The following is a 26,940-nucleotide window of genomic DNA, read 5'->3' as shown; positions in this document are numbered from 1 at the left end:
CCTGCAGTGACTAAAAGATTGCGGAGTGCAATTTTCATTTGGGCTTGGACAGGGAATTATTATTGTTTCATATACTGTATAATGAGAATATAAAATGTGAAGTTTATTCACAAATTATTGTTTACTAATGTCAGAAGCAGAATTGTAAGCCGTAAGGTGGCTCACAACAGTGAGTGATGAATCTTTTAAATATGGTAGAAAATGATCTTTACCAGTCAGGTATGGGATTATTGAAATCCCAAGCATTTAATTTCACTATATTCTGTCATCTACATGTAAGTAAGAATCAATCAATCAATTTACTTTAGTTATTTTTGGACCTCAAGGAAAATCAGATAACATTTTTTGGTTGATCTGAAGCAGTTGATCCCTCGGTCTCCACTTTAATTTTAAAATGTTATTATTCTAGAATAGTCCTTGTAAACAAAATGAGTATATTGTTTCTGTATGTGTTATAATGTTTGTATTTCAAATTTTACAATCATAAATAAAAACCAAACCAAACCAAACCAAGACTTACTGTTATTGTAGATGGTGAGCGAGATAGACTGCTGCAACGGTCCTGCGTTACAGGTGTATGTAGCACTGTCCTGAACACTGACGTTCATGATCCTCAGTTGGGTGATGAAACCAGACTTACGGGATGTGACAATGTGACTTCCTTCTCCTAAAGAAACATAAAATTCACATCGTATCTCTTTAGTTCACTGTACATTCAGTTCTCCTTTTTTATTTTTAATACAGTAATATAGACCAATTGATATGCAATTAATTAAATTACAATCACCACATTAATAATCAGTCAATTTCACCGACCCCGTATCAAATCAATCAGCATCTGGATCATCTTTTATCACCATCGGATTGGCAATAGACTCTACCACTCTCAAAGATGACCACCAGAATGTTCTGGTTTTTTAAGCTACACCAGTCACATAATAAAATCAACTCATTCTAATCTTTAACAAGCAAATAACTATATGTTGAAAGTATCAAAGCTATTTTACTGAAATGACTTTCAAATACCAAATGAATCTTACTTTGTGATACTGGTGAATTTACAAGTGTAAAATTGACATATCCACAATGATTCTTTCGATGAGATTTAGCCATATCAAAAAAGTAAATTTACTACCTTGATATTCTAATGAAACGGTTCTACCGATGCAAAGATAATGATTCCTAACAATCATTCATTTTCATCATCAGTATCATTATCTTCCTTCACTATCATAATCACCATCATTATCATTCAATGAGCCTGCTACCACCTACCTAGCTGTGACCAATGACTGGACTTACCGTTAGTCCCCTTTCCACCATCTTTAATTGACAGGAGCATCAACTCCTCATCATCATTCATTCGTTCATTTTCATCATTATCTTCATCATCATCTTCATCATCATCATCATCCCTTGAGCCTGTTACCTACCAAAGACCGATGAATGGATACACTTTTAGTCTCCTTTCTGCCATCTTGGGTTGAGAGAAGCATCAACACATCATCATCATTTATTCTCATCATCATCATCATTAATCATCATCATCATCATCAATCATCATCATTATTATCGTGCACCATCATCATCATCCATTGAGCCTGTTACCTACCAAAGACCGATGACTGGATATACTGGTAGTCTCCTTTCCGCCTTCTTGGATTGAGAGAAGCATCAACACATCATCATCATTCATTCTTATCATCATTATTATCATCATCATCAACATCATCATGATTACCATCCATTGAGCCTGTAATACCTACCAAAGACCGATGACTATATATACTGGTAGTCTCCTCCCCATCTTGGATTGAGAGGAGCATCAACACATCATCATTCATTCTTATCAATCATCATCATCAATCATCATCATGCATCATTATCATCATCCATTGAGCCTGTTACCTACCAAAGACCGATGACTGGATATACTGGTAGTCTCCTTTCCGCCATCTTGGATTGAGAGGAGCATCAACACATCATCATCATTCATTCTTATCATCATGATTATCATCTTCATCATCATCATCAATCATCATCATCAATCATCATCATGCATCATTATCATCATCCATTGAGCCTGTAATACCTACCAAAGACCGACGACTGGATATACTGGTAGTCTCCTTTCCGCCATCTTGGATTGAGAGGAGCATCCAATCCATTAGTGATACAGAGGAAGCTCACGTTCCCTCCCTCGGTGTAATCATTGTCTGGATCAAGCTCAATACGCAGGTTGGCATCGATACTCACTGTTATCAGATAAAATGATTAAAAGGGCATGTCTCAGAAGCTTTTTAGAACAATTCACCTCTTTACATACCATTAAACCCGATTAGAATATCCAAACGCTCAGAAGAGAATCTCTGCATTATTTTCTCTACAATCCTCGATAATAAACCTATCCTACAAAAGTGCACCATCTCCGCTCGGTGGGGATTATTCCTACCATCATGAGGGCATATGGCAATTAGGATCACAAAAGCTTTTGTCATCCTACCAGGCCCCCCTTTATCCCCTGGGTATAGAGTGGCAAATGTAGATTAATGCATTGCCAAAAGACATTAGGGCAGTGTCAGGGATCGAGCCTTCGACCTTTGCATCTACACTCGAGTGCTCAAACCACTTGACACTTGACCTCTATCAGCATCTTACCAGTGAATTGACAGAGTTCTCCCGTGAAGTCTGGTTTACAGAAGCACCTGTGTTCCAGGCAAGTCCCTCCATTGTAGCAGGCCTGCTTACTATGACATCCAGGTACTGTACACAAAAATCAATCATGAAATATTAGTTCCATACACTCAAAACCACGTTCATCAAATTAGTGTAATAGGACTTTGTGAACATATACTGCGAATTGACATGGAGCTAGTAAATTTATATTTTCCACAACGTAAACACATATTATACATTAAAGTAAAGGTTGAGTTCTGGGGAGAGGTGAAAATACTTTGTGAGCATTATCATTGTTATTATGCAAGTGTGGAAGAACATCAGAGAAAAAAATGTTCTCTGAAAAGCATGGCTCTTCAAATGCCTTTATATTCTAAATATGACATGTAACATCATAAAAATCGGGCCAGATTTTTATGCCACATGTTAGTGTAGTCCCGTATACATCTGTCTGTGTACAGTGCTTGTAACTTTACCAAGACTGGGCCAAATTTCGTATCACTTTGATGATTCCAGAAACTTGCAGTACACACCAATACGTATGTGCTAGATGATTAACCTTTTCTGATCGATCTACACCGTTTCTTCCACAATGTAATCGCATGACCAGAACTCAACTTTATCTTTAAGTATATAATCTTGTCCACGAATCTCCCAATATTTCAAGCGTATGAATGGGCACATACATGGTAACTATCCACAATTTTCAGCTTTTAAATCAGGTTCATGTGGCTTACCGCAATGCAGTTTCACACAAAAAAAAAACATCCAGAATGCTGGAGATGCAATACATGTAGCCAGTGATGTCGGTGCAGTAAGAGCTCATATCAGACATAAATGTCTAAAAGTTTAGGTAATATTTAGCCTAGCCGAGCTAGTATTTGTATTTACCTACCCCATATCCTAACATTTATACCTTCAGAAGTAATGATGATTTTCTAAAATCATACATTTTCCGGTCAACACATGTTTTTTCATGCAACTACGTTTTGCTAAGCTACATACTATCCAATGATCAAACATTCACATACATGTACTATTTTCAATAAATTACAATATCTAGGACAATTGGCGTTTACTACTTACCTTTTACATAGTGAGTGCATATATACATGTATGCCAAATAATGATACATATTAAAACAAATCATGTTGTTATTTTTGGTATATTCATTAATTTCATATTTCTGACAAAGCATCAATTACATTCCTGCTTCACATTGTGTCAATTTATACCAAAAATATTGCAATTTTGATTTAAATGTAGGAAAAGAGAAAAGGCCAAACAGCTATGTACAGAAGGAATGATGCTACCAATCAAACATACGGTTGTACAAATGCATGTACATCAAAACGTACATGTCGTAAATGCTCTAGAGAAAACTTTGAGCATGAATATATTAATAAGTATATACGGAATACACGTAGGTATGAACGCGTGCAAGATTGTCTTAGAGGAAGCAAGAAAGCCATGCAATCAAAATATGAAGAACAACAATTATTGGCACATTTATAATTGGATGTCAAGGTGAAAATGAAGAAGCATTTTGGGAAATGATGTGACAAAAAAGTGTTGAAATAAAGACATCAAGGCGAAATATAATAACATTAATACAAGAGTACTAAGCATAAAAAAGAAATAGTGCTCAAATTTCACTTTACACTTGACCAATGATGAGTTTACATTGTATACTTATTCTTTATTTGAATACATTGATCACTATGACCTTTTCAAACAGGTCAAACAACAGGTGAAATGTTTTCTTAAGCATGTTTGAGCAGGTCATATAAAATAATTCTACAGTTGTGATATGTTTTCTTTAAGCAGGATTGACAGGCTTAGGGTTTCCTCATATATGCCCCAATAAAAACAAAGTTTTCTTCTGCATAGTTTTTGTGCGTATCAAAGTAATAATAAGAGGGGATGGATTAAGCAAATTTGTGCAACAGTGATTCACTTGTAAACGGGTATTTCAACATTAAGAGAATAAAGTGCGAAGTGCAGCAAGCTTTAGTGCACTTTAAAAAAAATATGATTAAACATCACGGTTATTGCGGTATACATGTACAAGCGTCAAGTAACAAGCATTATAAGATGTCTCCTTACAATTAGCATTGACGGGTTCAGGGAGTGGGGCTAGTTTGTGTCCTATCATGCTACATAAATATAAATGGTCTGCAGGCCTAAACAAATAATTTTCTTCTTTAATAATGACTCGACAGTCATCTCAAAATCAGTTTCCGTATATAACAAAATCTTGAGTAAGTTTTAAATGAATAGTTATATATGTGCGGCACAAACTTTTCATGAATTTCAGCGACCCTGCGTGTTTCAAGGTATTATGTTGTGATAAGAATAATAAACGAATGAATATGAGATGCAGATTTGATGAAAAGTGTACTCGGTGACCGAACTATGAAATGCATGGTGCCATTCATATACACGTACATGTATGCTTGAAACTAGCGAGATGATTAAACATATATGTATATACTGTAGATGGTTTATGAATGCATATTGTTTCAATGATATAAAAGCATCTTGTTTGCAGCATTGTGAATGCACTGTAAATGATGTAATCCTTAAGTTGCTCTGTAACATATAAAATAGTAGTAACAGGAGGCGGAGAGGGGTAATTTTCATTCCAATTTGGTGGGAGAAATGACATTTTTTATACCTGGTTGACTGCATGTCTCCCCTGTATGAGACTCGGGGCATTCGCAACGACCCCCCTGGCAGACACCTCCATTCATACATGGGGGTGCGCAGTGTAAAGCTGTTAGAGGGACAGAAACAAGCATTCAGAGAAAGAGATAGAGTTCAAATAAAATGTACATCACAGAAAGAGGAAGTGAATAAAACCAAATTTAAAATGTTAGTTCAGAACAGACACAGCAAGAAAGAAATATTCATAACAAAAAGAAATAAAGTGTTAAATCACTTGATAATTCATTCCTTAACCCTATGTTAACTGGGGGGGGGTCAATTTGACCCCCCCCCCCCCCTGTAGTAATTTGGCTACTCCAAAATCGCAGCAGATATAAAGTTTTCCTTTCATGACTTTTTTCTTTTGAGTCTTCCGCATCTTTTAAAACAATTTTTCGAAAATGGGACGTAAGTCACATCACCTTTTGTCTTTGCATGTAACCCCGAAAATCGCTCATTTTTGTGATTTGTGTACGAAACATATGGAAATATCATTTTTCTTAAAAAGAGATAAAACATTAGTTATTCAGTCTTGTTTAAAGTTTAGGTGTTTGTTTTGGGGTCAAAATAGTTGAATTGTAGTTAGAAATGATATAAAACAACAAAAACAATAAAATACATAAGTTAAAAAACAATGATGGAATAACCTGGCTCTTTCAATTGTTTGTGTTGTATTGTTATTCCAAATGGTCTAACAAGTATATGTAGTGAGAAAGAATGCTTTAATATGAATAATATATGATGTATGGGTAAAATTATGAATTGTATGACCTTATTTGCATAAATTACCAGAAAATATGCAAATGAGTGAATTTTTCAAAAAATTGAAATTACCATAGTATTCTATACACTTCACTTGGAATGCATGCAAATTTTCGCGGCGATCGGCGATGAAACGGCCGAGATCTGGGGGGGGGGGGGGTCAACCCCCCCCCCCCCCCAGGAAAAACCCGTGCTGAAATAGCCCAGTTTAAATAGGGTTAATCTACCCACTCTGACACACTGGTGCCCAAAGAAATATGTCAACAAGATTTGTTTTGATCATGAATTATGATCACAATTTTTAACACTCTGAGTGTAAATAATATCTTCACATAGAAAAAAAGAACATATTTATAAATGAGCTTACTTTTCAACTATAGTGGAAATACTACATTGCTTGATATAGAAGTTCTATATCTTAAATGTTGAAATGAGACAAACTTAAACTAAAAGAATCTAAAGATTAGATAACTATAATTTATCCAAATAATTAACAAAGCCTAATACATGTACAAAACACGCAGGTATAAAAAGGGGAAGAAACAAAATAATATGTACAGTACATATATACACATGAATAAATAAATGAAGCCTAATCTATACACATATTAAAATAAAGATCTATTAAGCAGAGACATAAGCCATATCTTATAATACGTTTCAGACATAATCATTAGTTAGGGCAAAACAGCTTGAGGTTTTGCTTCTGGGCATTTTCTCATTATCTATCTAAGCTCAAGTCCACTTCATAAAAGAGAGTGAAGTTCCAATTTTTAAATTTATCCTTTCTCCACTAAACTGAAGTTATGATGGAAATTCATGAATTGATTCAGACATACCAAGAGACAGGTTGAAAACTCCAGCAACAGGGCCTGCAGTACAGATGTAAAGTCCACCTTGTTCACTGGTGATACTGTCTAGATGAAGAGTGGTGACATTCACTCCTTGGAACTCCACATGCACATTGTCTGATCCACCTGTATATGTGAGATAGGATAGGTTACCAGTACACTCTAACAAAACGTTGTTACAAAGTCACTAAAACTCATTAGGATGTTTAATGCACATGTATCATCGATATCATCCCCACAATCACAATCAACATCACTATCACTATCATTACAACCAACAAAAATCATCATACAAAACATAACCATCAAAATCAGCCCCCATCATCACTTCTTGTACCACCATGCTGATTATCACCTCCTTCCCTTCAACCACCAACATCCAACATCACCATCATCACAACCATCACCATTGCATCATCCCAATCATCACCATCATCATTACTAAATCATTACCATCACTATCACCACCATCACCACCACCACTATTTACATCACCACCACCACCACCACCCTCCATCCTTACTACCACCACTATACTATCAACCCCACCATTAATCCTCACTACCACCACTTACCACCACCACCACCACCACCTATCCCCACGACCAACTCAACTACCATTATCATAACCACTATCATTACCTTCATCATCACTACTACAACCTTCGCCACAATCACTGTTTCCAATCACATCACCATAACCATTTCGATCCCCATCATAATCACCATTACCAAACACCATCACCACCACATATCCCCACGACCAACTCTATCACCTTTATCATAACCACTATCATTACCTTCATCATCACTACTACAGCCTCCATAATATTCCCTGTTATCACTATCAATTCTATTCCCATCACCACCACAACCACCACCATCCCCGTCACCACCATCACCACCATCACCATCATCACCATCACCACTACCACCGTCACCATCACCATCATCACAACCACCACTACCACCATCACCACCATCACCTCCACCACCACCATCACCATCACCACCACCACCACCACCATCACCACCACCATCACCATCACCACCATCATAACTCACCATGTCCTACTGGAGCTATCTCTTGACCCAGAGGTCCAATCCACATCGGTCTGCTGATCTCCACTGGTCCATTTAGCTCACAGGCCACACTGTAGCTCTGTCCTGCTGTGGGGAGATCCTCCTGAATGGGGTCAAACTCCACACTGAAGTCCCTCTCATCTGGAATGATGATAAAACAGAGACAAATTTGTCATATGAACATTACATCATAAATGGGCAAGTCCAAGGTACATGCAAACTGTCCCATAAATCACTGACAACATCATTAGTTTCGGTATACCCACTGATTGTATCAAGCTGAATGCCATACCAGAGCTTTTACTTCATCAAAAAACAAGGAAATGATAATTTTGATGTTAACATTTATTTTTTCTTTGTTTCTGGGTAGTGTATGGGACAGCAAATTCACCAACCTCTTCTTTTCCATTCTTTTGGTCACATAAATGTATCATAAAACAATATGATAATGTATCCGATACATTTTGATATCTTGTCGTTTTTCTTCTTGAAAAATTTCAATATACTATTATGACCTATACATGTATATGTATTTTAGATATCATGGAACTACATTTGTAACAATATGAACGATTATAATGAAACTATAAATGCCCTTTGGTAAGGCATTTATTTTCATTAACAGGCCAGTTGCAGAAGACTTAAAGCCGTCGATCCTCTGGTTGCTATTTACAATCATACATATGCTTCCTTAGCAGTTAGGCAAAACAAACAAACCAACGACCCCACAAAATTGAGAAAGGTTTCACAAATGATATTTTTTATATATGTACGTGTTTGCCTGATGGGCCTGATAAGCCTTGATGACACAGAAGTGATTGCAATGTATACTAACATGAGTAATGGCAGTGAGATCCAGTGAAACCCTCGGTGCATACACAGATTCCCTCCTCGCAAGAGCCTCCATTCTGACACTCTGGCAGGCAACGAGGAACTGAAACACAAACACAAAGAAATAGATTAGATTAATTATTAAGGACATGCAAGATTATTGATGAAAAGACATATCGATAACAAACCAAATGTATAAAATCTGATTCATAAGTCAAGGATATTATTAAGTAATGGAAGAAAACTGATACACAGAATTTCAAAGACAAGAGCCTCCGTTTACCTCCGTTTACCTCCGTTTACACATTCTCACATACAACAAAGAACAGAAACAAACTTGATTATGATTAGAATAGTTTAAAAGCAATTGGACTATTTGATTGAAATAAAATATAATAACAAAAGAACGTCTACTGGTTATTACAATTTTAAAAAGGGGGCAGGTAATTTCATAGACTAGGATAAACACAAAAAGAAAGTTTCAAAATGACTGGAGACTCTACTATAGAATCCGAGCATATCGTAAGATACAGGCCTACATGTACATTGCAACTCTTGTAATCCATCTAATCCTTAAACGTCTATGAAGGACTATTTCAACATTAATAATCTACCAATTTTGTGAAAACACAATGCAAACAATCTACACATGGGGATGTTTATTATTGAATAACTCACTGAAGATGTTGACAACAATGGTATCCCTTTTCGGTTCAGCAGCGCATGTGTAGATACCCGAGTCTGATTCTGAGATGTCATTGAGCACCAGTCTCGATTGGGTAGGTGAGACGACCTGCACTAACTGACCAGCCAAATCTACGTCTACATCAAGCCAAGACAAAACATAAATTATAAATCAAAATTTGGACAAGAAGTATGATGCGTGCCAATGCTCGGAGACACTGAGCATGGACGTACTAACAATTTCTTCATTTGAACAGATTTCTACACATACAGTCATTTTGAAAATCAATTCAAATTGCAATTCAAACTGCTTTTTTAAATAACATATGTCATGGTGATTATTTTAAAAAGTCAGTTTTCAAAAAAATTATCTTATTAGCTCTTTAAAAGGATTTTCAAAACATGAAATAGGATTTTTGAGTATTTTTGTTTCAACAATGAGGGCTGCAAAATCAAATATATTTTGGATATTAAACGACAATTGTAAAAATTGAAAAATAAACCTGTATAAAAGATGAAATTATTAAAGTAAATTAAATTACTAATCAACATTTTTGTGTATAGATCTAAATCCTGATATGTGATCATCCAAATCAATATCATTTCATAACCTGTTTCTGAGGCATTGAAATATATAAATGATTTTTTTTTTTAACAATACCATGTATATATATCTGATGTAAATAAAGTGATTTTGCATTTTATTAATTGGAAAATTATCAAATGCAACCAATTCAACAAGATAACCTGCACTGTTCATTTCGCCTTAGTATGGGTCGTCAATTTTCAGATGAACGACTCATATCCCTTGAATCATGGTGTGAGTGCCAGTGTCTGTTAATCTATGACCAGAGCAATCTATGTGCATCATTACACCCAACTCAAATGCGAGATGGTAAACTGCCTAAAACACCAGTGCAAAACTTAACGTGTAAATGAAAGGAAAAGGTGACGTCATATGGTTATTACATACAAATAGCTGCTAATCTATCCAATTTTGAAGGAATTATTCCTACTTTTTGGCCAGGAAGTTATTACTTTGAACCCTAGATGCCCCTCTTTTTGTGAAATATAATATATTTTGTGGAAAAACTACAAAATAGACATATTCCTAATTTGGGGCAGGTAAATGTGTCTATGTGAATCCCTGGTCTTTATATTATACCAGATAGAAATACCAAGCGCATGATGCTTTTTTAACTATGTGCCGCTACAGGTTTTAGCAGTTTATCACCTCGGTTTTGAATGGGACTATTAAAAAGGAAAGCACATGTATAGTCGAATCAAAATAGGGTTTGACCCAAAGAAATTACAACGCAAGGTATTTCAACAGTTTTCTGTAGTGCTTGACATCAGGAATAACATACTAACAAATCTAAGAAGATCAGACACACAGAAAGTTGTTATTTTCAAAATGGCGTCCAAGATGGGCGTTAAAACCCTAAAATAGCCATAAATCATGATACATCCATCATAGAGATGTGATTTTGGTGTGTATACCTAGGTTTGGGGGGTGTAGGAATCCATTCATACTACTTACAACGTGTTATGATTTTCTAAGATTTTAGCTAGTTGCTTCTCATGTCAAACACTAAGGGAAACCGTCAAAAAACCATTTGTTTGAGGTTTGGGTATTTATTTCCCTAAATTGACCAGACTCTTATGAAACAGGCACATCCAAAGCTAATGTAAGAGAGCACTGGAAGCTGCAAAGATGTTATTTGTTACAGAGCTCAGCAGATAAGAAACTGGCAATCCATAGACATTACATTATATAGTAAAGCAACACAAATAAAATGAAATAAAGTAACCAATATCATATCATCTTTACTAATTATTAAAAGATAAATAACATGGTGGTATGTATGATTGTAACTATATTGTTAATTCAATTAATTCATACAAGTATATGTATATGTTTACCACTTTAAGTTTAAGATGTGGAACATTATTATTCGATGTTGTAAATGTGTGTTATTAAAGAGTGCAGCTTATAAAAAGTCAATATCCACATTTTGATATTTGCTAATCAGCGTTTGGCTTTTGTTTAATGCTACGTGATACAAAACACATTCTCCCTAAATTTTACTTATCAGTTTCTTTGTTATGTATGATAACTAATCGAAATCTTGATACCAGAGATGGTGAGATTGACATAAGTCCTCTCCTAAATTGATGATTTGGCTTAAATAGTTTTTAATACGTAGTGTAACTGAATATGTAGAATTTAGTTTCCTATATTTTCATGAATTTAACCAATTAATACATGAGAATATATACATGGATGAAAGGATATCAAAATTACAACTTCACAAACTTGCTGTAGTACAAAATGATGCTTAATGTATGACCTACCACTAGAATTCTGGATTAACATAGATATATGTACAAGTATTCAATTATTTATTTGTGAAATCAATTTACCGTTTATGTATTTATCGTTTTAACTACATCTTTTTTCAATGTTCCGTAACAACTTCTCACTTAATTTCTTTTGGCATTCAAACTTCAAACAGAATTCAAAGTTTTGTTTAATACTCTCAAGTCTCCATTTCCTATTGGCCTCACTAAAAGACATTTTAGGTTAAATTGTCCACCTTTAATGATGTTTGAAGTTAGTTCTTCTCTATAACAATAACATGAATTGTGTATGAAGAGTACAACACATATCAATTTCGATGATGCTCTGATTTTTTTTTTCTTCCCCTTTCTTAAGTGATTTCTCGTGCAATGTCTTTGTTTGTTAACAATTAGTGTGCTGTAACAGGAAAGCAAAGAAATACATACACACAGTGTTGTATGCTCATTAGACAAAAATAAAAAATTACATAACCTTAAAAACATAATACATGTATGAGCACAGAAGCACATGCTAATGAGCTTACAAAGGTGTTACATCTTGAATGACAGATTGTGAATGTAAAAAGTAACATACAAACAAAGTGACAAAAAACAAAATACATGGTGACATCATACATGTATGATTAAAATGCATTTGTAGAAGGAAATATAACACGCTCGCAACTTTCCAAAAAGTCAATTCAAGGACATTTTATTGTATGTCTCTTAGACATCATGTTTGAAGTACGCAAAACACATAGATGATGCACAAGACCATTGAAATTGCCTTTGATTGGTGTTTGGAAAGGAGTTGCTATTGTGTTACTGTCCATGATTAGGGGAGCCTTCCAAAGTTGCGACTGTGCCGCGACGCGTCGGGGCGCAGAGCAGGATATGAGAACAAAGGAGGCGCCTTATTGCGCCCATTTGCGCCTTTTTGCGTCGGATACGAGAGGACTTCGGATGGTTCCCAGCTCATTAAAATCTGGCTATTGTTTGGAGTCTCATTGTTACGAAATTACCCCGCCGGGGCGCGCCCCGGTGAAGCACTTGACACTTGTGAATGGGAGCTTAAACTTTGAATAGCTTTCGCGCCCTTTCGCGCCCTTTCGCGCCCGGTCCGGCGCATTAGTTATTCATGTATAGTGCCTGCTTGTGTGTCGCTCTCGTCTTGAGAGATTTTACTCTGAAAAGCATTACTTTGGCTACTGATTTGTTTTAATATTATTTTACGTACATGACATTGGTTACAATGTTTGTTCTGATTGTTTATTTTCCTCTCAACATCGGAGTTCTGTAGGCGTTAACGTTGGCATCATTGTTCATTATTTCATCTCCTCCTGTTCTGTTCATGATTGTGTTCATATATTAATTTTAATACAAATTGATTTGTTCACGACAAAAACAACTTTATTTTATACTTACCCCACTCTCTCTGACATTGTTTTCCTCGTGCATGTTTTGACACTTTATTTGATTCATATTACATTAAAATTGTGTATATTTCCTCTAGCGATGTTATCGCATGTTTTGTTTTCTTTAATTTTCGTTGCATCTTGTAAACAGTTCTGTCGTATGATCATTATAAATCATATAATTATATCATCAGTCTGTTATTTCAATACATAGATCCTTTGAATCTTCTTAAAATTAGATAACGTATTTTTAAATCCCTGATGTTGAAAATGATACTTAATCAAGAATGTCGTAGTTTCTCCTTGAATTTGATTTAAAAAGCGTTTTATCTGTATTACGATTTTTGTTTATGCATATGATATCCGTATTGTCGGGAACATCATCAATATGTTTCGTTAGAAGGAAGACGCTCATTTTCAGAATGTTCTTTCTTTGCAAAACACTAATGTTACGAACAAAATTAAATACAGCTGTACCCGTATCATCGGGGATATCGCAAAACTCCCAGGGAGATTATCAATTGCAAATCAACTTAGTAAATTATGCCTAAATCGTAAGAATAGAACATGCATCAAAAAAGAAGAGCGTTACCAGGAAATAATGTTTGAAATTTCACCTAATTTCTTCTTGAGATATTATCTCAAGAAGAAATTAGTTTATCATTCTGTTCCAAAGAATTTTAACGAATATTTCTTTACGAAGAAGGGGGGGGGGGGGGTTACAGCCGCGGCCAGTTTTAGATCTAGGTCATTGTTGAGAAGAACTGAAATACGTATATATTGTGCTTAATTGGGGCCACGTGGTATCGAAAGAGCGTAGTGCGTTCTAAAACAAATAATACAAGCCATGGCAATTCGTTCAATTGCTTCTCGTAACAGAACTGTCTCACTAGCTGTCTAAATAATGATCCATCATGCGCGTGTTGGTATCAAGTAGTAGACGGAATTTATAATGATTGCGTTGTTTTGGGCCATTTTTTCTTTAGGCGGGGGGGGGGGGGGGGGGGCTAGCCCTTATTCTTCTTCTACTGAGTCATTACGAAACACAAATAGTGTTTAAATTTTCCGCAATCCCTTTAGCAGGCGCGGATCCAGGATTTCTTAGGGGAGGGCGCCCAATTTTTTTTTTTGCTCTTGAAAATGTGGAAATCGCGCCGGCCGAAAAGTCGCTTAGTTGGGGGGGGGGGGGGGGGGGGGGGGGGGGTAGTGAGCACAATTTTTTTTTTTTTTTGCTCCCGAAAATTTGAAAATCGCGCCGGCCAAAAAGTCGCTCAGGGGGGGGGGGGGGGGGGGGGGGGGTAGTGAGCACATTTTTTTTGTTGGCCCTCGAAAATTTTAAAATTTGCACCCCCCCCCCCCTTGAGCGCCAGGGGGGGGGGGGCAAACCCCAGAAAAGGTAAAAAAAAATACCCCCCCCCCCCAATGGATCCGCCACTGCCCTTCAGCGCCGAGGGTAGAAAAGCCTATAGAAAAGTCAGCTGGATAATAGCAATTTAATGTTGGTCGAACAATCAGGGAGAAATACTGGGCACACATGTACACAATATTAGCCCACGTCTTCAATATAACCAGGAAATCCCGATATAACTATTTAAGCACTTGCTCACAATATGAATTTCAAATCTGGCTATTGTTTGAAGACTTATTGTTATAAAGGGGTACTTTTCACGCACCAAAGTCCGGCTCGTCTAGTACACAAAAGTCCGGCCCGTATTGACTTTACACACCGGACTTAGGGGGCTGTTTTCAAAAGGAGGGAGCATGCATATGCGTACCCTACATAACACTCAGTTGGGGGGGGGGGCGGTGCGCTTAACGGCGAAGCGCTCTTTGTGAATTGTGAATTTGTGAATGGGAGCTTAATTTTGAAAAGCTTTCGCGCCCGTTCCAACGCATTAGTTATTCATGTAATCCCCGCGTGTGTGTCCGCTCTCGTCTTGAAAGATTTGACTCTAAAATTTTCACTTTGGCTACTGATTTGTTTCATTATTATTTTACGTACATGACATTGATTTAGATTCTTATTCTGATTGTTAATTTCCCTCCCAACATCGAAGTGTTTTAGGCATTGACGTTGGCATGATTGTTCATTTCTGTTCATCAATGTGTTCAATACTTCAATTATATTAATTTGTTCACGAACAAAACAGAAACGATATGTATAATTGTATTCTTTCTGTATGTTTTGACACATTATTGTTTCATATTGCATTATTTTGTTCCGTCATCAGATCAAAATAGGTCATATATCTATATCATCAATCTGTTCTTTCTCATGCAAGATCGATTTAAAGAATAGAAACGTAGGTTCTCTAAATCTTCGCAAAATCAGCTATTGTATTTTAACACCGTGATTTCAAAATGATACTTATAATCAAAGACATTGTAAGATTCTGCTTGAAATAAGATTATAGGGCGTTTATAAATATGTCATACGAAACGAACAAACATCTGCAAATTAAAGATATTACAGAAATGATAATCGTATTGTCGGGAGCCTGCATTATCAAAACGTTTCGGTAGATGGAAGACGCTCTTTTTCGAAATGCACTCACCAAAATTGTGCTCGAATCATAAGGAACACTGTCTCCCTGCAAAATTATAAAACTAATTTAACGAAAAAAAAACGAATATCTGCATTATCGGGGAAATCGATATACTCCCAGAGAGATTATTATTTGCAAATAAACATTGTAAATTATGTTTGAATCGTATGGGACCTTGAAGAAAGAAGGAGTGTTTATCGGACACGATATTCGTTATTTTCACCTCGAACCATTCGAAATCGCCTATATAGGTTCCAAACATGAAATTTGATTGAATATTTCTTCGCGAAGAAACTGTATTGGTGGTGGCATTTGACGTAACAATTTGTTGTCATCAATTGCTCGTGAGGTTTTGACGTTTCATAATTGTTAGCTAGCGCTAGTAAAGTCTTTTGTTTTAACGTGCACTGCATTGGTGCACTGTATTTAGTTATAAGGCCTGAACACGTCATGTTTACATTGGGTGTTATATAGCATACGGATATTATAGTACATGTAACTTTTACAAGGACATTGTTATTGCAACGCAATGACAAAAGACAGCTCTTTGAGCAGCTAATAGTTGGTGCGCCCATTGTTCCGCTCATAGGCGGCTATCACCAATTACCGGGCATTATTTGTTATTGCATCATTAGTTTTCTATTTATTTATTTAGTTTTGGGGAGGGGGATATCGTATTACGAATTCATGACCCTTATGCATAATGACCATGTTCTAAAATTACAAATAGCGGTCTTCATGAATAGTTGTCCAATGAATAGCGGTCCTTATAACTAGCGAGCGGAGCCCTCCTGACGGGCCTCTGCCATTTACGTCCGGCCGTTCACTTCGCCGCCCCCCTCCCTCACACACACACACACGCACACATAATACGCAGCCTTAATAGTGTACCTAAACAAGAATCTATAGCAAGTCGGACAATTATAGCGATCAAACGATAGCCTTGCTCGGCCGCGTGAAATCCTGCCACAGCATTCGAACTTTTCTTTTGTATTCGTTCCATAGAACTCTACTTTATCTTAAAGCTAGGTGAAATGAAAAGAGCGTCATCATGAGTAGATCTTTTGTTTGATGTTATCCTTCTTCTCGATCCCTAGTTAAGTCAAACCTCAATTTAGGCCTATCCATAAAAGGTAGCTTCCTGTACCGTTTGCTTTTTTTTTTTTTTTTTACCTGACTGCTATACATGAAGCATATGCTCTGAATTAGGCAAACAGGGGACCGGCGGCTTTAAGACCTCTCCGAACGAAATGTAATGTTGAGTTATGCCTTACCAAAGGGCACTAGCATATCGACTTGGTTTCTAACCAGGGAGCTCCCGGTTACGAGCTGCTCTGCTCTTCCACTGGGCTAAAGCGCCTCCCTCCTTTTAAAAAGATCTTTTAAAATTTGCGTTTTTTTTTTTTTTTTTTTTTTTTTTGATTAAGAATCAAAACATGTTTGGTATGTTTTTGTATCTGTGCAGTATGATTTCAAAATTTCACTTTCGCCACTTAATTATACAAATCTACGAATAAATGATTCGAATGTTAGAGCAGAAATCGATGTTTGTATTTGTGTCCCTGCCCGTTTTGCGATCATTTAGTACATATAGCGCAAAGTAGAAGTCGAATGATAAATTATCACCATGAACTGCTTAATGTTTTGTATGGCATTTCCATTTGCTGCTCAACTTTATCGCCATCAAGCTACGCTTTTTGTTTACATCTTCATGACACACATGTTTTATAATCTCGATATAGTTCCTAGACTCTTTTTTCTATTCATTCCACTTTTAAAAAGAGCTATGGAATTATTATGATTTAAAACGCATTATGAACGGGCAATTTTCGAAGGCAAATCTCTGGCGTGATATCCTGCCACAGCATTTTATGTTTTTTTCCTTTAGAGCGAACTTTTCTTTTGTATTCGCTCCATACAGAACTCTACTTTATCAAACAGCGAGGTGAAATGAAAAGAGCGTCATCTTGAGTAGATCTTTTGTTTGATGTTATCCTCCTTATCCCTAATAAGCAAACCTTCAATTTATTAGAACCAAGTCAAGGGAGGAGAAGAAGAAAAAAAGAGGATTTTACTGACAAAATATATATTCTTCCAAGCTCAGGCTGTGGCAACGCGTAGCGTGAATATGAATGACGGGAGAGAAAGATAATTCCTTTGTCCATTATTAGGACGCTAGAATAATATCGCGATGTGGGAATTATACAAATATGTTGATAATCATTCAAATTACAAACATAACAAGCGTCCTAAACAGTAATCAATTTGCCGACTATAACCGCATACATGTATTCATTCACATCATTCGCCTTTTATTTTTTTGTTGTTGGGGACAATCAAGCTCGCAATTAAACAGCCATTAATCGTACATAGTCATCTTTATTTCACATTTCATACAGTCGTCACAAAAATTAAAAGGAGGCGTATTAAACCCAACAAAAATAAAATGTGTGTTGATTGCCCCCCGAAACAAAGACGCTCCCACCAGACAAGTTCATGCTGTGCTGTAGCAATGTACATCGCAAAGCTTCCACAATGATTGGAAAGATAATACCCCGCCCGTTACGACGCAAAACGGCGCGAGAAGAATAGATCGCGACGCGAGAAGAATACATCAAGTTTTTACAAACAATGGAATGTTTATCAGAACGAGAACCGGAGGAGAGGAAGACAGGCTTTGGCCGACAAATACTTGCTATATATCAAGTTTAAGCTGTACCGCGCATCCCGAGCGAGAACAATGACGCGATAGATAATCTTCCATCGCCTGGTAGGGCGCAAAAGGGCGCAAGAAGAATAGAGCGGGTTTATACCAACAATAGACAGTTTCTTTTCATATGCAAGAATCAGATGAGGGTGACTATTGCGCCCCTTCGCGCCCCTTTGCGCCTCAATGCGTCTCTTGAGACGCGACTGTTCTATTCATCGCGCCCCGACGCGTCCGGGCACAGTCGCAACTTTGGAAGGCTCCCTTAAGGGATGCTTGTTAGTGGTATTTGGTGCTGGTGCCGTTTCTTCTCATGTTTACATAATTGTACACTCCATCTCAATTTTTCTTTTTTCTTTTTTTTTTCTTCTTTTTTAAGCAAATAGATTATTATTCAAAAATAATTTTATCATTGATAAAACGTAACAAATTTCTTGTATAATGTCAAAATCATTCACCTGAAATGTGGGTTTTTTTTTGTTTGTTTAATTGATTTTTCATACTCGCTCATTATTCTTTTACAATCTTTCAATCAATGAGCGTCAATTGATAAAAAAAATCTTTAAAAAAGCTTGGAAAAATGGTCATCTTGAGAGGTCGCTTGTGTTCAATTAAGTTGTGACATGTGATGATGAACAAATAACCGGTGTTACTTGAATGAAAAGGGAAGGGGTTTACCTGACGACGAGACCGTTTCCGTTAACGCTTCATCTAAACGGTGTGAACGCAAGGGAGAAACCAGGATGGAGGGCGTAAAACAGAATGAGGTTAGCATGGGGTATATGACTTTGGGATAGGACAATCAGGAAGGGCTACTGCGGTACTGGTTAACATGGAAAGAAGAATCTAAAATGCTTCCCATGAGGTTTAAGGATTCTCTGAAAAAAGTAACTGAATATTGTACTTTGATTTATGTGCTTTAAATAAGAAAAATATATGAGGATTCAGTTGAGAGCTTAAATAGATACAAATGAGCTTTTAAATGAAAATGAATATACCATGCTGCTCAAGAAAAGCAAGCCAGCATGCTTTTTGGGGAAGATATCACAAGATTGCACGTTTTCACAGGGAAAGATTTTGAAATGAAATCTTCACCATTGTTTAACCAATACCACCGAGTCACTAGAAAACAAAAATGGCAGTATTGCTTCGTTTTGGGTGATATATGAAAATGGAAGGAGTATAATGATTTTACTTTAAAAAGTATATGTATATATGAAGGACAATGATTACAAAATCAAATTGAAATAAATTAAATAAGGCACTGCATAATAAAAACTAAATTCTAAAACTTTGTAGAGAAGGGTATGAAATGCTCACATGAAAGCGATGTAATTTTTTCTTCAGCTACTAAAAAAACTGAAATTGAAGGGCATTCGCACACATACAAAACAGAACTTGTTTTATTTTGTATACCAAAAACTTACATTCAACAAACATTACTGGTATTGACTAATTTCTGAAACTAGTTAATTCCACTCCAATTTGTGATAGTTAGGTTCACATAAAGACCAAACATTCATAAATGCATAATTTTCCATTTGCATGACTGGGTTAAATAAACAATTACATTGATGATTTATAGATTAGATAACCAACCTTTTCTGATGCAATGAACACTTCAAAAGAACAAAAGGGAAGGTGGATGGATGCTAAATTGCATTGTAACTCAAGGTGCATATATATATTACAAATAGATGTAACCCTTCCCACAAATTCTGGAATAGTTTCTATCTTTTGTTCCCACTATGCACTTTACCTGATGAGCTGAAGGAGTTTTGAAACTCATTGTCTATCAGAATAGTCAGGTCACACATACACATGGGGGTCAAAGGTCAATCATAAGGGTGGTGATGGAGGTGGTGATGATGGTGAACATTACCCAGAGGGAGGGGTATCAGATGATGGAAGGGCAGCAAATAAAACCAAGCGAAAACCAGGAGATGAATCAGGAAACACAATGTAAAAAAATGTGATGAAAATCAATGAAAAGGGGGTCAGACAGAAAACATAAAATAAAGATGCAAATCAAATGTACTAAAGAAAAGAAAAGTAATAAAATATAAACAATGAAGAGATTTCTTAAACAGGGCTGTCAACCCTCCCGCATTTGTAAGGAGTCTCACCCACCACGCTCATTCTCCCGCCGCCCCAAAAGCTCGTAGTGGGAGACTCCCGCCACCACGCCTTCCTCCCGCTCTACCGCCAACAATGTAGAATCTCCTGGTTTTTTAAAAACACCTCCCACCAAAAATCTACCGTATACCAACAAAATGTGCTCTTAGCCCCCCCCCCCCCCCCCCCCCCCCCCCCCCCCCCCTGGCGGCTGGCTGAGTCGTTGCAGAATTTGTCCGCTTATTCAGCGGCTGGCTGGATTCGGCACTTAATATTTTCTCCAAAACAAAAATCTCCCTCCATGCAGTTTCCCAAAGTTGACAGCCCTGCTTAAACTTGTACACATATGTCAACTTCTCACAGCTCTTTATACATTGCATATTGATATATGAAAAGAAGCACTTTGTTGCAATCTTCATTTGATACATGACAAGAACAGAGCGTGACAAAGTGTTGGCTAGAACTCAGTGCAAAAAAAAATTATGAGATATAGCATTTTCTCTAAGCGCAATGTAGCTTTGAAGCAAATAAGTGTGAAACTTTTTTTATACCATGGAACTGCTGAAAGAGAAGAGTGAATGAGGGGCTAGACTTAGGGAAGATGATATACTTATATTTCATGGGGATGTTTTCCCCCAAAAAAAATCCTTTGCAATGGGGAACATATCGTTTATGGTGGCAGTGCTTTTGTGCAGTGGATACCATAATAATGTTAATTATTTGGGGAAATGGCATATGGAAACAAAATTTCAATGAATATACAGTATTTGCAAACAGTCATTTAATCGGGTAATTGCACTGATTTGAGGTATGGTAGCATTTACAAAATATCACTATATTCTTTTCTGCAATGAAACATGTCCATCAATGAATATTTGAAATACATTTTGTCTAGAACTTAAATGATCTATCATGAATTGGAAAGCAAACAAAATAGTGCACTTACAGGTGATACAGACAAGATTTGATGTTTATACAAAAATATACCGGTATATCGAATTTGAGCATTTGACTTGTAACATTCCAGTGTAAAAAAAAAAATGTCTACATACACATTCATGTACTAACAACCAAAACAAAAATTACATGTAAACGTATAACAAACTGGCATCATTATTCTCTGCAAAGAAAAACAATAGCATTCTCTTTGAATCAGCAAAAAAACAGTAGTTACCCAAGGCACCATAGTAGGTCCTGTTCTATTTAAGTTACTATTGCTGTGGTTACTTACCTGCCCTGCTTGGTGAGATGCGATTACCATTCTGGTCGTACCAGATGGGGAGAGGAGCATCCAGGCCTTCACTTTCGCACAGGAAACTTACACTGTCGCCAATAGAGGGCGTCAGATCCTGGCCAGGCGTTATTGTGACGTTGTAGAAAACTTCCACTAGTGAATAATAAAAAAAAAATGTAAACAATAAGATTGAACCTATCCCTCCGTGTAGTCCAAATGCAAGATTAATAATACAGTCAAACCTGTCTACAGCGACCACCCAAGGGAAACACATAAAGTTGTCTTTGTAGACAGGTGGTCTTTGAGGACACGTTCATTTAGTACATTTTTCAATGAGAAACCATTTTCAAGGGAAACAAAAAATGCGCTTGTTGTAGACAGGCGGTCTTTGTAGACAGGTGGTCACTAAAGCAGGTTTGACTGTACTACATTGAGGCTATGGTATTCTACATATGCAAAACAACTTCTAAAGATCATCCCTATGGTTGAAGCAACTGGAACAAGTTTGCAGCAATTATCTTTGCCTCATTCATCTTCTTCAATAGTTTTTATGACAACATTTATAATAATACAAAACAACTGCTATAGATCATTGCTATGGTTCAGGCATCTGAACAAGTTTGCAGCATTTATTTATGCCTCATTCATCTCCTTTTATAGTTTTTATGACAACAGTTATAATAATAATATATGAGATTTATATAGCGCCATTATCCATCCTAATTAAATCCTAAGTAAAAGATGAAAATGATTACAGGCATCGTGGTGTACAATACTAACAACAGAAGTTGATGATGACCATCATCATCATTCACATTGTAGTGGTCAAGCAGATCATATATTTTACCACCACTGTGATTCTGATTTGATCTTACCTTCTATTTCACAGAATTCTCCCTCAAATCCTTGCTTGCACACACATTGACTTCTCACACAGTTTCCTCTGTTCTGACACGGTTGCTCACATGTTGATGCTGAAAATATACATCAAACAATAAAATGTTGTGAATGAGACAACTGAAGACACATCATCGTCATCAGCGTTTAGAGTCCATTTTTCCCACTTAGTGGGGTTGGAAATTTCATTTCCTAAATGGCTGCTTTCCAAGCGTTTCTGTCTGGGGGATTCATATGAATGATAACAGATGTTTTGGCATCTTCTTCTATGGTATCCCTCGTAGTTTTCCTGGGTCTCTCGCGAGGTCTTCTTCCAGTGACCGGAGAGTTTAGAGCCGTCTAGAGCCAGTGTGCTGCCTCTCTTCTCGCCACATGTCGAAACCATCTAAATCTCTTTATCCACAATTATTAAAATTCCTGTAACCTCCACTTATGTATGTTACCTTTATATCCAAAAAAAGATGCAAGCTGGAATTCTCTTTACTAAAATAAAAATAGTTCATTGGTTATTTGAGAAGTAAATTTGGAAAAAGAGGTTCCTGCTACATGATCAAAGGATTCACATCATCATTGAGAATGGCAGTGATGCTCACTTAAAAGGGGCCTGAAAGCTTATTTAGATGCTACACACTTGAAGTACATAAATATGGATCTTATTCCTGTTTTCTTAGCATCCCACCTCAAATACACATCACTTTAATATATATAACAAAGACCTTTTATGTCTTTTCCATTTGATGAATGAAAAACATCCTTCTTTCCATTATGATATCATCTGTTGAGAGCCAAACTCTCATCATTCTATACAGAGTAACCAACCTCCCGGTACTCAACAGAAAACATTCACAAGTCAAAGTATAATAATCTGGATTTATATTGCACATTACATGAAATACTGTCTTTAAGCACTTTACAGATAGTATTACCCCGGTCATTGGATTCTTACCCGCACAATGTACACCATATCCACTCCTTGGGGAGTATTCCTACCCTATGGTCATCATGAGGGCAAACGCAATTAAACACAAAAGCGTTGTTCCCATTTCTCTCTTGGTTATTGAGTGGCAAATGTAGATTAATGCCTTGCCAAAGGACATTTGTGCCATGTCAGGATCGAACCCACACCCTATGAATTTCAAGTCAAGTGCTCAAACCACTTGACCACCACACCACTAATAAGTATAATCATCTTACGGGGTATGTTGAGAGGATACAGGCTAGTCAGCGGTCCAGCGGTGCAGGCGTACATTCCAGCATTCTCTTCAGACACACTGGTGAGGGTCAACTGCGTCATCAAAGGTGTCAGCTGTACAGCATGGATGGGTGGCCGCAATGGATCTAATGTACAAGAAAAGAGCAGAATGGCAAATATGTCATTGACGTTGTAAATCAAAATTTCATTGCAGTCGAGACATGTTTGTAAAACTGCAAGATGCCAGCAAAATTATCAATTCCCCGCAAACCTAGTTAATAGTGTATCAAATATGAATAGCTCATTTAGAAGAAAACAATTAAGTCCTTTTGTGTGTAGAGGCATATTTGGAAGGTTGTTTGCCATTACATTGCAGTAACATTACTTCAAGAAATTATTCAATTTAAAATTTGAAAAAAACCCACAAATTTCCAGTTGTTTGTGAAAAATTATTCAGATTTTCACTGCAGCATTTTTTCTGATTCATTCAAAGAAATTTGCTTGAAGGTTCAGATTTACTTTTAAAGCATAACATACACAGATTGTTGACAAGGAAGAGCTAATCATGTATTACATGCTACATGGGATTGATGTTAAGTGTGCTAAAGTGTTAGAGTAAAGGTTTAAAGACACCCTACCAAAGAGGGTTAAATACATGGAAGCGTTCAGCATTTCCTAAAAGTTACATTTCCTTGAGATTGGTGTAGTTTACAAAGTGTTAGTGTAAAAGTTTAGTGCGATGAAGATGTACAAATCTCTTACCTAAAGTGTTGACGACAGGGAACACCTCATCGTTAGGTCCATGCCACCTGGGGTTGGTGTAGAGAGGATTAGGGCTGACCTGGCACAAGAAGGTGATCCCTTCACCAAGATCAGGATCACGATTTAGGGAGGAGGTGATGGTGATGTTCACACTGATTCCTTCTGGACCAACTGGAAGAGGAAATAAATACTTTGTTGTATAATGGAATTTAGCTTTCATGTCTCCAATCCAATTAGTAGACTAAACCTCCTTCTGGATTTCAACTGACTACAAGGGCAGGACCTTGTAGCTATTCCACTGAGAGCCAAATGCATATTACATGTATTTCGGTATTAAAACATATGCTCTAATTTCTTTCTGGCTCTGAGTGAACAAAATGAATGGGAAAAGACTGGTAGGGAGAGAGAATGGTAAACAGAGTAAACAGAGACCTACAACCAACACATCTTGTGCAACCTAGATAAGGTACATGTAATTGAAAATTCATGTATCTAGATGCATTGGTTCATAGAGAGGAAGAGATAAAGAGAGAGAGAGAGACCTTTTATCTTAGATGTAATACATACATGCATGTTTGATGTATATTTATGCCAGAACTATATTAGGTTAACTTAAAACCAGTTATTAGGTTACCTTTTTATCTGTCCCTGGCATTCCAGTGGTTGCATTATTAATAGTTGTATGATTATCTCATCTTTTCTGATTTGTTATGTATTTCTACAATCTCAGTTGAAAGTATGGCAACAATTTCCCACCTGGTATTTCACAAGACATCCCTGCAAATCCTATGGGGCATAGACAGGCTCCGTTAGCACATGTTCCTCCATTAGTGCAGATATCCTCACACTCTCCACCTGTTAGCAGTAAAATTATGGTGATCATCAGATGTCATGAAAGGTTATTATTATTATTGTTATTTTCATTATTATTACTAAAATGACTACTACTACTACTACAACTTCTACTACTACTGCTAAACTACTACTACTACTGATACTACAAGTACTGTTGCTACTACTACTACTGCTACTACAGCTACTACTACTATTCTACTACTACTATTCCTGCTCCTACTAATACTTCTACCACTACTACTACTACTATTTTTTTTCTACTACTACTACTACTACTACTTCTACTACTACTGCTAAACTACTACTACTACTGATACTACAAGTACTGTTGCTACTACTACTACTGCTACTACAGCTACTACTACTATTCTACTACTACTATTCCTTCTCCTACTAATACTTCTACCACTACTACTACTACTACTTTTTTTCTACTACTACTACTGCTGCTAGATATTGAACCACAAACCACATGGAACAGGGTAATAAAGGAGACAGACAGTCAAAACACCTAATTACTTTTGAGAGTCAGTAATGCTTATTTTCAACTCATTCAATTCTATTTGTGAACAGCACAATACATTACAATAGGAACTATCTCTCACTTGGCAGTGATTTCTGCTCTTCTTGCTCATGTAATATGAATGATGTATATAATCTAAAAGATTGTTCACTGTTCATGCACTATTCATTTATTTCCTAATTCTTCATTTTTTTCTTTACTTATTTTTCTTTCTCACATATTTTTAACATATATGAATACTGACCATCAAATATCTCAAATTTTACTAAAATAAAGACAATGGAACACAGGTCTGTTAACCCGCTAGCTACTGAGATCTCTCATTCCTTGGGCATAATACAGGAACTCTGTAGTTCTCATTTTCAATTTGTTAAACTGCACTTACTCCTTGGAATGATGACAAAAGCAGATTCTATGGGTCCAACCCTACAGGTGTACTCTCCCGCGTCTTCTACCTGCAGTTCATTAATGCTGAGACGGTTGGACTTCCTGGCGGTACGGGTATTGATGTGTTTGTTCCCTCCTGTGATATTATTGGAAATAATTCACAAAAGTGAGTCGAGAAAAAGGAAGTATCAGATAATTTTGCTTTAGTAGATGTATACACTCTACAGGTCACAGATCCGTGACTGGCATATCTGCCTGTAACTAAACAAAGAAATAAAAGACAGGGTCTTACCTCCAAAAAGAATCCTCTAGGTCAAGAGCTTCAACTGAGCACCACAGAGCTCACGATAGACATTTCCTAGACACTTTGCAAG

The 26,940-nt window shown here is 36.7% G+C and overlaps 1 protein-coding gene across 1 annotated transcript in view; it reads right to left on the bottom strand.

Moving 5' to 3' along the window:
- The window catches only part of LOC764957, a 234,848-nt gene that overhangs the window by 6,250 nt on the left and 201,658 nt on the right, over window positions 1–26,940 (bottom strand). Inside the window, exons 133-148 of the mRNA XM_030978301.1 lie at window positions 26,565–26,702; window positions 25,558–25,656; window positions 24,802–24,972; window positions 24,042–24,185; window positions 22,826–22,924; window positions 21,948–22,103; window positions 20,361–20,393; window positions 19,280–19,312; window positions 9,588–9,731; window positions 8,914–9,012; window positions 8,061–8,219; window positions 6,984–7,121; window positions 5,354–5,452; window positions 2,659–2,763; window positions 2,097–2,255; window positions 521–667 (exon numbers count right to left, since the gene is read on the bottom strand). Of these exons, the coding sequence (XP_030834161.1) occupies window positions 521–667; window positions 2,097–2,255; window positions 2,659–2,763; window positions 5,354–5,452; window positions 6,984–7,121; window positions 8,061–8,219; window positions 8,914–9,012; window positions 9,588–9,731; window positions 19,280–19,312; window positions 20,361–20,393; window positions 21,948–22,103; window positions 22,826–22,924; window positions 24,042–24,185; window positions 24,802–24,972; window positions 25,558–25,656; window positions 26,565–26,702 (1,923 nt within the window). The remainder of the gene's footprint in view (window positions 1–520; window positions 668–2,096; window positions 2,256–2,658; window positions 2,764–5,353; window positions 5,453–6,983; window positions 7,122–8,060; window positions 8,220–8,913; window positions 9,013–9,587; window positions 9,732–19,279; window positions 19,313–20,360; window positions 20,394–21,947; window positions 22,104–22,825; window positions 22,925–24,041; window positions 24,186–24,801; window positions 24,973–25,557; window positions 25,657–26,564; window positions 26,703–26,940) is intronic.

The sequence above is a fragment of the Strongylocentrotus purpuratus genome, unplaced genomic scaffold, assembly GCF_000002235.5.
Source record: "Strongylocentrotus purpuratus isolate Spur 01 unplaced genomic scaffold, Spur_5.0 spur5_contig_812, whole genome shotgun sequence".
Classification (NCBI taxonomy): Eukaryota; Metazoa; Echinodermata; class Echinoidea; order Camarodonta; family Strongylocentrotidae; genus Strongylocentrotus; species Strongylocentrotus purpuratus.
Note: the sequence above shows the minus strand (reverse complement) of the source record. Positions and strands in the feature narration are given on the sequence as shown.